The 13,189-nt window shown below is 40.3% G+C and overlaps 1 protein-coding gene across 10 annotated transcripts; it reads right to left on the bottom strand.

The window, feature by feature from the left end:
- Positions 1 to 2,618: 2,618 nt before the first annotated feature.
- Positions 2,619 to 10,496, bottom strand: LOC114909860 (tumor necrosis factor receptor superfamily member 14-like). Of its 10 annotated transcripts, XR_003797412.1 has the most exons (11): positions 10,264 to 10,496; positions 8,660 to 8,719; positions 7,439 to 7,533; positions 7,192 to 7,317; positions 6,849 to 7,004; positions 4,640 to 4,727; positions 4,345 to 4,523; positions 4,126 to 4,145; positions 3,989 to 4,028; positions 2,946 to 3,020; positions 2,619 to 2,700 (listed from the first exon to the last, which is right to left on the bottom strand). XR_003797412.1 is itself a non-coding variant. In XM_029249792.1 (8 exons), exons 2-7 carry the CDS (start codon positions 8,704 to 8,706, stop codon positions 4,367 to 4,369), a joined length of 669 nt encoding a protein of 222 aa, XP_029105625.1. In that variant the 5' UTR covers positions 8,707 to 8,719; positions 10,264 to 10,496; the 3' UTR covers positions 2,619 to 2,700; positions 4,345 to 4,366. The 10 variants fall into 10 exon arrangements, 2 of the variants coding, with proteins under 2 accessions (XP_029105625.1, XP_029105624.1); XR_003797409.1 differs by having other exon boundaries at positions 4,126 to 4,523; XR_003797413.1 differs by lacking the exon at positions 3,989 to 4,028.
- Positions 10,497 to 13,189: the final 2,693 nt, after the last annotated feature.

The following is a 13,189-nucleotide window of genomic DNA, read 5'->3' as shown; positions in this document are numbered from 1 at the left end:
TATGGTCCGGAGGAGCGTTCCTGGGTAGCTGCTTCGGACATCCTGGACCCCGACCTGGTGGTCGCTTTCCATAGGGACCATCCCGAGTGCCCGGCTCCGCGTCCCCGGGGGCGTCCTCCTTCCCGGCCCAGGGCGTCCGGAGCCGCCCGTGGAGGGGGGGTACTGTCACGTTCTCCGCATCTGGCACCTCTGCAACACCTGCCGTTCCCTGATGGGAACGACTATAAAGAGGGAAGCCGAGGAAGCCCAGACGCGGAACCTTGTTTTGCCTCGTTTCCCTGCAAACCGTATTACTGAGAGACCCATTACGACTTCGACCCTTTGCCTGTTTCTTCCTGACCACGTTCTTTGCCTAGCCCTTTCTACGACGTTTGCTGATCGCCTGACCCTCGCCTGCCCCTCGACTACGATTATGGATTCTGATTCGGCTTCCGTGCACGTCGATCCGAACACTCTGCACTTGAGTCCGTCCATGCTACGCGCAACCGTGACAGTGTTTCCATATGGAGTTTTTTTTTTTTTTTTTTCCTCTAGTTGTGTTAGTTCCTAATTGAGTAGGACAGTGTGCTGTATGGGTGTATTTTTTTGTTTTTTTTTTTTAACTGCTGGAAGACCCACATACAGTGTACTTCTTACTGACAATAACGTATTTTTATGCAGTTGTTTACTGTTCGCATTTTGCATTATTGAGACTATGGTGCACAACATCCCAAAAGATTTGTGTGGTAATTTGCTTGATATGTGACAAATTTTGGAGTTTTGTAGTGCGTATCATGAGCATATGGAGATTTCAGTTAAGGTGAACTGAACTAGTTTCTAGTTGACTTGGGCACCAGGAAACGTGAAGAATAACCAAGTTCACACAGAACAAGGACACTGGGAACACTTGTATTCACCCATTTAGTGGGTGCTCCCCCCCCCCAAAAAAAATTAACAATGTTAAAATACACATAGTTTACCAATTTATTAGTCACTTATCCCATGATCTAAGTGCATGACAAATATTTATGTTCAGTAATGTTGTGACAGCTGTTATTGGATTAAGCTTTGTGCAGCTACTTGATGTACATTGGTTCATATGGGAGAATGTGATAAATTAGCTGTGGTTCAGAATCACATTTACAAGTCTCTCTGTAATCCACTTCTTGTATTATTCTGTGAGATGTATGTTGCCTTGCAGAAAAAAATCTGCTGAATGAACATCTGTGACTGTGGATTCAAAGAATATAGCCAACTCGATGTGTTGTATTTTTGTTGTTTCCGTTGGTGTTGTTGATGTTGTGTGGAAAGGCGTTGTTTGTATTTGGTTGTCAACTTGTAATTGCTGATGAATGATTGGCATTGAGTTTAATTGTACAATTTGAAATGCGATTTATAGAACTGCCACTAGATGTCCATACGTTAATTACGTCCCTTGGTCTTCTGCGTAAATGAAAAAAGAAGTAGAGAAGAAGAGTTTTGCCTCAGAGTGTACAAGTGGAGCGACGGATGGTTGTTGGTATTTTAATTAAATGTAACGTTTTATTAGAAACCCAGGAGTCGGTCTCGTCATTTGCGAACTTGAGAAGCTGCAACGTGGTTCGTGACAACAACGGTGTGTGTGTGCCCACTAAGTGCATTTAACTATAAAATTACTTTTGTTTTTCCCACTTACTCACATAGTTGTTACAATAACACACAGCATAGCACGACATGTTCAGGTACCCTTTTGTTTCTCCATGGCAAAGGATAGTGGAGGGTGGCATTTGGACTGGGATGCAACCAAACATGTCCCCCTCTTCATATCCAGGAAAGACTTCAACAAATAGAGCTAGAAAGGCTCTCATGTCTGCTGACACAAAGGAGTTAGGGGATGTGAGCAGTTTCTGATCTGAGTCCTCCATATAAGTCTGCTGGAGTAGGGGCACAGTTTAGACTGTAATGCACTCAACCCTACATGTTCCCAAAACCCTTCGGAACTATTCATTACTGTTTAAGGACAATGGCCTGTTCCACTGGATGAAGACCGCTACAACTCCAGGCACCTAGAGGTGATTAGGGAAAACATCAGGTGAGTGGTAACAAGGGGCCCACAAAAACATACACACAAAGTGCTTAAGTTTAGGGTTAGGGTTAGGGTTACAGTTAGCTGCCTGAAACCTACATGCTGGATATGTAGGTCACATGATGTGCTTTTTCCCCCAAAGACAAGAACAAGTTAATAGATAAATCATAACAATAAACCAAACAGAAGCGCTTAACACACAAACCAACATCAACAAGCCAAACACAAGCACCAGCAGACAGTCTGATTTTCTTGGGAAATGGAGGGGTTTTTAAGATGGTGGGGTCTAGAGGTGATTTGTCCAAATGCAGGAACTGATGATGATGAACAGGGATGGCAACCAATGATAGACAATCGACCTGTGCCGAGAGCAGAAATACAAACGCAGAAAGGCATAAAATACCGTAAACCTGTACAAGGACATAACACAATTTCCTCCACTGGAAGAGTCCCAAGAGTCCCAAGAGTTCAATGAACATCTGTTGAACAAAACCAATATGTTGACGAAATCAATCGGTGTAGTCCTGGTTCCTTCTGATAAAGTGGATGGTATTCTTCAGTTGGGAGCCTCACCGTCCCTTCCACAGTCATTGATTGTCCTTTCATGTTCACCTGGGGCTACTGACATCTTCAGGAGTGAAACTACTCTGGGCTACCTAGAGTCAAAAATACAAAAAAAAAAAATCTTTGCGTCACCCTACGGGGAGAGCAGAGAAGCCAGCTGAACTTCTGCACCTTAGGCTCAGCAGGCTACCCAAAAAAAATAAAACCCAACCAAGGAGCAGAGCTTCCCCCTGAGAATATTGGGGTCATGCACAGTCCTGTATTATGTTCTACTTTGCCCCAGCTAAAATCCCCAGTACTGCACTCGATCTTAGCCAAAAGGCTGACAAACTCTTACTTCACGCGATTTCACTGTTAGCTGAGGACTCTGTTATGACAACTTTTCCAGTGACTTGGATCCATTTCTAGATGCCTGATAAAATAGTACAAGTCAATTCTCACAACACATGGTGATGATTTGGAAGACACAGGGATGGAAAAAACTAAGTAACAAAAATAGTATTGCTGTTCTATGCTTAAATTTTCTAGAAGCAAATCATATTCATTCAAAGGTCTGTCTGACACACACATTGTCTGAACCACTTGTCCCAAACAGGGTCGCAGGGAGCCAGAGCCCAACCTAGCAGCACAGGGCGTAGAGGGAGGGGACACACCCAGAACAGGATACCAGTCCATTGCAAGGCACCCCAAGCGGGACTCGAACCCCAGACCCACCCGAGAGCACTACCCGGTCCAACCCACTCCGTCACCATTCCCCTCCTCATTTGAAGGTGAATTGCCTTATTTTGTGGTACTGCTACCTATGACAATACATCAGGGGTTTCACCAAGCACATCTTAAATTGTCGAAAGTCTTATTGCTGTTACTTGTATCTGTTTCATGTTCTTGAAGAAGCATGTTTACTTTTTCTCTCTGACATCGGCTGAAGCAACAGAAGTGAGTTCTTATAAATACTGTATTCTGCATTGCAATGAATTACAAGAAACGGGCAGAAAAAACTAAAATACCTGTTTTCCCTCCAAGTAACCTGAAAAAATATGTTATCGATATTACAAACATTCTGCACAATTTTGCATGATGATGTTTAACATCTAGCTGTTTCACTTCAGGGGGCGTGGTGGCGCCGTGAGTTGGACCAGATCCTGCTCTCTGGTGGGTCTGGGGTTCGAGTCCTGCTTGGGGTGCCTTGCAGCGGACTGCCGTCCTGTGTGTCCCCTCCCCTTCTGGCCATATGCCCTGTGTTACCGGGTAGGCTCTGGTTCCCTGCGACCCTGTATGGGACAAGCAGTTTGGAAAATGTGTGTGTGTGTGTTTCACTTTGAATACAGCATCATCAGCCTTCTATTAACTATGGCTCTTTACTTGCTTATGATTACTTACTTTCAGCTTTTGCTTTTAGGCCATTTATCATTTCTTGTCTCTGGTAAGGCAATTAAATGGTAATTTTATAACTACAGTCAGTAGACAATAAAAAGTAAACAAACAATAAATAAGCTCAAATCAAGAAAAAAACATACCGGACTCATGCTTGAATCACCTAAAATAAAGACAGCCATTAACAGATCCAGCTTAGCTTGATGTTACACAGTCTTTGTCATTATACATCATCATCACAATATTTTTGAATATATAACCATTGAACTACAATTTTAAATAAGCAATAATATAAATGTTTATTTACCAGAAAAGCCTTTGTTTGTGCAGTTGAGTACTAATAAAACTATAAAAAATCTTACCCTCAGAAAGTGATGATTTTTTCTAGAATATGAATATTGCTACAGTTGCTGTTGTAAGAACTGCAGCTATAATTGGACCTATAATCACAGCTATAAGATGTCCAGAATTCTTCTCTCCACATTTAGAATCAGACACACTGTCTCCTGGTTTCACTGTGGGAAGTCCTTTGGTCTCACAACTGTGAAAATAGATAATAAAAATTATTCTGTTATTATAAAATGTGTAAGTAAAACTGAAACTCCATATGTAACATTTTAATATAAACTGGGGTGAATTTAGTGCAGACAGACTTACTTTGTGTGTTTTTTGCAGAATTCTGAAGATCCATTTGAGTAGGAATTTTCTGGGCAGCTGTCACACACAGTGTCAGAAGACAATGTTCCTGCAATATTAAAGAGTTGAAAGTATTCTATAAAACACTGGAGTTTTCAAGACTACACACGACACGATTTTAGTGACATGAACATGAAAATTAGTCATATACTTTCCGACTTATGTAATGGATCTGTTCTGGAAACCCTTACTTAAGTTGAAATTTTACGTAAGGAAAGAATTAATTTTTACATTGACATCAGTTTAATATGAAACATGCATCAAATAAGTACAGCATTAATGTTATGTAATAGTGTATAGTGTAAAATATAAAAATACAATATTTAAAAATTTAATTCTCATTAATATGAATATATGTTTTACATACAGTTAGTAATGAAGAAAGAAATAAAAAATATGCAATTGTCACAAAATTTTTTTTGATAGGAACAGTTTTATAGCAACCCACACTACTGGTAAGTTCTGCCCCATAGGGGGAGGAAAGGGGATGGGGTGTAAATGGTTGATGTGAACAAGGGTTGCTGGGAAATTTAAATAGTGCAACCACAGCGGAAACTATGAAGGGGTGAGAACCTATTGAGTGGTGTAGAAAGAAGGCTGACTTGAGGTGTTGGCCACTGAGGAGAAGGGAATTGCTCAGACTGAGAGTATTACTTTCTTCTATTGTTAAGAAGACATTACTTCTGCGGAAGAGATGGAAACTACGTGGACCCTACGGAGTTCCCTGTTGATGTCTCGAGCCGGTGGTCATCGTATGAAGGTGTTTGGGCGACGCCGAACTCAGAGACATATCTGCCAGAGGGGGACTCTAGTGGGGCAGCGGGGGCTGTTTCCTCCGGGGAGGAGGTTTTCATAGACTGAATAATTATGGACAGGTTTATTCTTATTTTAGCGTTTTACCTTTTTTTACTCTTTTAATGTAACCAAATAGGATGTGACTCTCTTCTCTAGCAAATGGAGGAAGTAAGCGGAGCATAGGTGGCATCCACTCTATGAGTGTGGGGATTGTTTTTGAGGACCGTGCTTTTGAGAAGGTAAGGCCTTTTACTGTTCATTCTGGCCGGGTTTTGGGAGCGGACGTCATGTGGAGAAGTCGGCACATATGCATTCTGTGTGTCTATGACTCCGATGAAGGTCAGATCCTGCATCGCTCTGTTAGATGACTTGATCACTTATTGCGTGACTGAAAGATATCTGATAATAGGAGGAGACTTTAATATTTTTCTTGAGAGGAAGGACGATATTAAACATTTTAAAACCTTTATATGCACTTTAAGCCTCACGGAAGGCTTGCATGGAGTCCAGCCTGTAGCCATTCCACACACACACACACACACACATTGTCTGAAACCGCTTGTCCCATGGGTTTGCGGTGAACCGGAGCCTAACCCGGCAACACAGGGCGTAAGGCTGGAGGGGGAGGGGACACACCTAGGACGGGACGCCAGTCCGTCACAAGGCACCCCCTCTGTGTTTATTATTATTATTATTATTATTATTATTATTAAATGTTAGTTTAGTGTAGTGTAGGTTAATTTACTGTACACATTAGTGTTTATTAATTTTTCTTAATTATGTTTTTGTTCCATTCTGACCAGTAAAAAAAATGTACTTTCTTCTATATTGCAGATAATTGTTGATGGGTTATGGTGTTCCAGTAAACCTTCAGTTATTTGTGGCTTCTGTGCATTTTTCCTCACCCCATCAGAGCCCAAACCTCCACCCGCTACAGTATTTATAGTACACTGTACTCTATAAATATATTATAAATATGTAGTACTAAAGAAACAAGTAAAAATGCACCATAAATATTTTAAAATACAGTACATTGCAGTGTACAAAAGGAATTGCTGTATAACCAATCAGGGAGCAAGAACAAAACGTGACGGAAGACCAGAGGACGGCACAGACGGCCAGCAAGCGATCGTATTGCATGTCATCCGCATCGCTGCAAGGTGGCACCGTGTAAACAGTGTCGCATATTTTCTGTAGAATTTCTGATGATGACATTCTTATTCTGTAAACATTTCTGGAAGTCGCATATTATATAAGCTGGAAACTGTCTGCGCTTGTTAAGGACAAGTGCTGACGGTATTTTCCTAAACACCGGTAGACCTCGTGGAAATAAGGGTTAGTATTTAATATCAAAACATAAAAAGTTCATTCTGACCAGGGTGTTTGATGAAGTCTCCAGGTTTGCAGGTTGTGTGTTCCTTTGCTGCTCTACATCCTCCCTCATAAGGATCAGTACAATAGTTCCCTTCCAGGGCTCCACACACTGTGTCTGAAGAGGCTGTACACTCCTTCACCGTCTTTAAACCAAGACCTGTTTGAAAATTGAGAATGAACAGAATGAACTGTAGTGTGACTTACATCCATTCTTTAGAATTAACTAGAGTTTATCCTTTTTCCACAGGGTGCAAGGCTAAGGGTTCATCCTGGACATGACAATGACTCTATTGTACTGCAGTGTAAGTTAATGTATAAAATGTCCTGTAATTTTTTTTTTTTACCTTGGTCACACATTGTACATGGTATGCAGTCACTGAGACCATTTGGTTTATCAGTGAAAGTGAATCCATCACATGGAACACAAGATGTACTGGTGTACATCGTACAGTGTCCGTAAACACGAGTTCCTAACGAAAAATAAATGGGTGAGTGTTAACTGGGCACATATCTGAGGATCAAAAAAGTGTATATTTGTGTATGATACTGGAAAATGTTAAAGTCACAAAAGTAACAAAAAAAATGTCTTACCAGGCGAACACATTGGGCAGCACTCTCCATATATTTCATATTCAGCCAGATCACATGCAGAACAAAAGTATTTTACGAGCAGGATTACAACATATCTGAAAAAATGGAAGATATTCCCTTTAGATATATAAACAATTAATAGGCACTTGTTCTAGTATCAGATTAACGGAGCTCACTTCCACAGTATTTCAGTCATGTCCGGTGTGCTTCAGTGTTGGTGGTCAGTAACACGATGACAAACCTTGCACACGTTTATTGAATGAATTTATCAACAGGCAATAAAAAGGGGTTTATGAAGAGAAAGTGTTGTCATTTGCAATGATAAAAACAGTTGTAGCATGTAGATAACGGAAATGTTTAAATTTGTCATTTACATGACAGTTCCAATTAATTCTGAAATATCTAGACACCCTTCTGGAATTTATTAGAAGGTGCTCCATAATCATAACTGTGAGAAATTATAAACATTTGACCCTGGGCCCTCACTCTATGTATATGGACATTTTTACATTTTCTTGGAGTTCTGTCTATCTGTATGCTGTTGTGACCTTGTTCATAAAACCAATTTAAAAATTTATTTATTTATGTGAAAATGTATGTATTTAGGTCCAAAAGCAAAGCTATTCACATTCCAGTTGATTTAAATGCTGAAGGTAGGTGGCACAGCTGGTAGAGCTGGTGTCTCACAGCATCTGGGCCGTGTGATCGGATATAGGTTCGGTCCCTACTCAGTCTGCATGAAATTTCTTTATTGGGTTTACTCCAATGGCTCTGGTTTCCTCCCACAGGCCAAAGACCCATCTTTCAGGAGAACCAGTGACTCCGTATTACTGTGTGTGTGTGTGTGTGTTACGTTGCTGTGCTGTGTGATGATTGAATGACTGTAGGCCATTAAGTGTCGATTAAGTCACCTTGGAAAAAAGTTAAGAAAGAATACATTATAATTTGTACTGTACTTTGCATTAGAAAAAAAAAAAAAAATCCACTAAACCATTAAATTTAACTGCACAAAACACTGAGGTATCAAAGTTATTTAAAAAAAAGATGCAAACGCTTCATTAAATTATTTTTTCATGATGATTTTCTCCACTGCTACATAAGCCAGGAGACAGGCAAATGTCAACACTACGTACAAAAAGGTAGAGCATAACCCAAAAATCATTTTAGGAAAAAAATGTATGCGGCTTCAGACAATTTTTCATAAATCATAACCACCATCACCTCAGGGGCTTGTTTTTGTCCCAGATGTGTAGCAAAGTGGGTTCCATTGGATTCAGGCAACTAGGAGAGAAGAGCACATTTTTGCACAGTTACACCTTGAAGACAAAACGCACATTTGTTACAGTATTTTCTACCGGATTCACTTATGTCCTGAAGTCGATTTACAATCTAGACAAATGGATTTTTTTTTTAAAAAAAAGAGCAAAATTACGGCCGCCTGCTACTGCTAAAATCATGTCCCATTTTGAAACCGAAACTATGTTTCGTGCTTTTCTCCATACGGCATGTCAGTTTGGAAGGGAAGCATTTTATTTACTGTTACATTTAAACATACGGAGCACATGATTACAGCCACCCCTCGAGCGCAGTTTTTTTACACACACAATGCGCATGCGTCAGCCTGCACGTCGGCACATACATATTACTGTAATAGGGGTGTGTCTAAAGGGGTGGCATCGCCCCCCGGTGCCCCCCCAGTGCCTCTGGGATAGAGTACTGTCAGTCTGACAATTCGCTGCCAAAAGAAAGAGGCAAGAGCGTGGAAACTGTGCGCAATGTTTTCTAAGCCAATTTTCTGCGCTGTACAGTATTTGTTTCTGATAGAATTTTCTGATTCCCCATGCCCCCCATCATCCCCCCCCGACTGGTTCTTGGACCCCCCTCATTTAAAAAATCCTGGAATCGCCCCTGGTATAAAAGACATGATCATGTGAATTGTGCACATGTAACAGGACACATCTTTACACATCATCCCAATAGCAGCAGCGACGTAACAAGCTGCGAGGCACTTGTGACTTGGGGACCAAAAAATGTTAATAAAAGTAGTACTCAGTGGAGTGATGTACAATTTTTTGTTTTTTTTTTTTTTTTTAACTGTATTTGATAAAGTTATCAATAATACACAACCAAAACAATACATTAAAATCCACAATCCAACAAACCCAACACCATTTTCTTACAGTTGGTACTGCGGTCACCTGTTCGACAGTCATGGGGAGGGGGGTGATGGACACATTATGATAACATCTCAACCATGACACTGTTTGCGGTTTAACAGAGGGAGAAAAAAAAATTAAAAAAAAAAACTTTTGCTACGTAACAGACCATGGACCATGGCATAGCTAGATTTTTTTTTCGAAGAGCAGGTCTGTGTCGACCGACCGACAAACGACATTTAATTTACCGACATAATACACTGACTGAGCCGCGTCGCGTCTGCGCGCATTCATTGGGGCTCCACGTGAGTTTATTCCATGATTTAACAGCAAATGTTTTATTCGGACAAGCGGTTTCAGCAATGTGTGTGTGTGTTTTACTCTGTAACTGGACTCAAACTTTCAAAGGTACAAAATCGTTCATATTAATTGGTGCTCCGTCACAATCGCTCATAATAAATAAGATCATGTTACGTAGAAGAGGAAGTTTCTCCAGCAGCAGGGAGTCGGTGTAAAAGCGCGATTCTACTGGTTTCCTGTTCTGAATTAATGTTCTGGTATTGTGTGTGATTTGTTGTTCAATAATAAAAAAAGAAAAAAAAAGATTCTACTGGTTTCCGACTCCGAATTTCGTCCGAGTCTCAGAAACTCGCGGCGCTTCGTACTTACGGTCATATGAAGGTATCATGGAGCGAGGACCCTTGGCTTGTCACGCATTTATTTACTTCTTTTATTTATTTAAATTAATCGGACCAATTCTGACGCCATTCTGGAAGAGAAACCAGAAGTTTGCCAAATAAAGAAGAACTAAGAGACTGTGAAGAAATTATGTAACATACACTGTGTCTAATTTATTGCCGTGGCTTAGTTTGAGCGGGAGAACGCGAACATTTAATTGGTTGAATTTGGGCGACGACGCAGGGGGTATAAGGGGGCGATTGCGTCCACCAGAGGAGGTCAAGGAGGAGATAGTCGGTGGGGGGCTGGAATGAGGTTCAGGCCCTGGAGGAAAAGGGGTAGTTGTACTATTGTTATGATCCCTGAGGTTTAGACTCAGGATGAACACCTTTGCCTCCTAAGGCATCCAGATCTATCTGTGGTGGAAGCAGTTGCATCTGAAGTTGGAGTGGGAGCTGAATTATTGCAGAGGCAAGGAGACCCAACCAAAAATGTGTCCCTGTGCTTTATTTTTTTCCCCACGCAAGTTATCGGTCACGTCCAAAAATAATGCAGATGGAAAGGGTGATGTTCTCAAATGCAGAGTGAATGTGTGTGTGTGTGTGTGCACCGTGATATGAAGAATATGGAGCAGATAGACACACTGCCTTGTTATACACTTGCACCATCCTGACTGTACACTGTCTCATGCCTTTATATTTCCAGAATGGATGCAGGACCACTGAAACCCTGTGAACTGTTTTTGTTCATATACACAAAGCAAATTGTGTAATTTACTGTAACTTGTGTACAAAATAGATTTGGACATTCAGTAAACTGATGTTCTTCCCAGATGGATGTAGGAGCACAATAAACTGAACAAAACCATCTCCCAGAGATTTTAATTTGACTTTTGTTGCTTTGTCAGAGTGTTAGACATTGAAAGTGTGTAGCATTTTGACCTGATCGTTTTTTTTTAAAGCTGTGTGTAAGCGTATGTCCAAAAAAATAATAATTTCACTTTTTTTTACTCATGACTTAGCGTCTACTCCAGAGGCATTTAACACCAGTTTGTCAGGTTTCATACTCTCACACTTAACCATTGAATTTTTTCGGACAACATTTTTCCTTTTTTTTTTTTTTTTTAATGCCTTGAGGAAGGTACTTACCCTAAATTGCTCCAGTAAAATTAAAGCTGTATAAATAAGTAAATCATTGTAAGTAGCTTAACACTATAAGTTTGCTTTAGAGAAAAACATCGGATAAATGTGAAAGAGCTATTATTATTTGGCCTTATGTTTTTAGTATCACTACACTGGGGGGGTGCGATGGTGTTGCGAGTTTGGCCAGGTCCTACTCTCTAGTGGGTCTGGGGTTCAAGTCTTCCTTGGGGTGTCTTGTGATGGCGTGGTGTCCTGTCCTGGGTGTGTCCCTACTCCCTGTGTTGCCAGGTTAGGCTCCGGTTTGCTGCGACCCTGCTCGGGGCAAGAGGTTTCAGTCAGTGTGTGTGTAATTGATAATTATATTACACACCTTTTTTTCTGTAACATGAAAGGTGTTTATGGTAGAGTGGTGTTTACTTGTATTATCAATATAGTCACTTGGACAACCAGGGAGCTTCTGGGAAATGTCTTTATGGTCATGAACTATCCCCTCCTGTTGCTGTTCCCTTGTGAAAAGGTCATCATTCAAATCAGTTATGTGTTCAGTTTTATATTGTTCCTGGTGAGATTTCTATTGTATTTTATTTTAGTTCAGAAGCAAATGTCTTCAGCAGGTGGTTAATGTAAAGAATGGGTGGCATGGTGGCACAGTGAGTAGCACTGCTGTCTCCTAGTGCCTGGGTGGTGTGAAAGAATGTGGGTTCAATACCTGCTCAGTCTGTGTGGAGTTTGAATGTTCTCCTTGTGTCTGTGTGGGTTTCCTGTGTGTGCTCTGGTTTCCTCTCAAAGACATGCTGTTCAGGTTCCCTCATAGTGTGTGTGAGTGACACTGGTAGAGTGTGTTTCACTGATGTATGGATGAGTGACCCATTGTATGTAGTGTATCTAGCAGTGTAAGTCACCTTGGTGAATAAGGTGTGTGGACTGGTGACACAACATAGTATGCATTGTAAGTTGCTTTGGAGAAAAGTGTCTGCTAAGGGAATAAATGTAAGAATTATGCAGGTCCTTGTGTAGATAATCTTGTACAGCTGTAGAAAGAAACAGGTATACAAATGAACATAATGTTTCATTAGGAAAGTAACCTTGCTCATCAACACTGAGGAATTTCATTTTTTTTTAGTACAACACTTAACAAAACCAGAGGATCATCTGGAATCCAACACCACATGAGCCACAACACTCAGAAATCAGAAATCAAAAAGTGTCAGTAATGCTTAATTCTCATAATTCTGTTCTTACTATTACATACTAATGTCTGATACTGGTAATGGTTGATAAATCGGTAAAAGGTTAAAATGACTAGATTAAATATTTGAGGAAATAAGCACAAAAAAAATTACATTTACCACAGTAAAAGAACTGCATAATCTAAGCTGACATTAATTAATTATTTCCACTATTACTTGTATAGATTTAATAAATGGCAGTCTGGAATTGATTTCCTTAAGCTTCTGCTGAGATAAAAAACTAATTTTAAGCAGCTTCAGGTATTTTGAAGTGTTTTCATTGAACAATAACAAATTTTGTTCATTTACATTTTAAAATTAAAATACAAAAATATTTACCATCTTTAGAAGATTAAATTTTTTTTGCGCATAAGCTGCTACTACTGTTACAACAGCAACAATAACAAAGACAATAATAATCCCAACTAGAAGGGGAATCCAATTCTCTCCACACAGAGAATCAGACACACTGTCTCCTAGTTTGACTGTGGGAAGTCCTTTGGATTCACAGCTGTGAAAAAACATTTACAGATATATATGAGATTA

The sequence above is a fragment of the Scleropages formosus genome, chromosome 2 (assembly GCF_900964775.1).
Source record: "Scleropages formosus chromosome 2, fSclFor1.1, whole genome shotgun sequence".
Lineage (NCBI taxonomy): Eukaryota > Metazoa > Chordata > Actinopteri > Osteoglossiformes > Osteoglossidae > Scleropages > Scleropages formosus.
Note: the sequence above shows the minus strand (reverse complement) of the source record. Positions and strands in the feature narration are given on the sequence as shown.

Excerpts from the sequence above, each read along its gene's own strand:
- LOC114909860 (XM_029249792.1), bottom strand. The coding sequence starts at position 8,706 with ATGGAACCCACTTTGCTACACATCTGGGACAAAAACAAGCCCCTGAG. Across the intron at positions 7,534-8,659 it reads GACAAAAACAAGCCCCTGAG|ATATGTTGTAATCCTGCTCG; the intron begins GTGATGGTGGTT and ends CCATTTTTTCAG. Across the intron at positions 7,005-7,191 it reads ATGTACAATGTGTGACCAAG|GTCTTGGTTTAAAGACGGTG; the intron begins GTAAAAAAAAAA and ends ATTTTCAAACAG.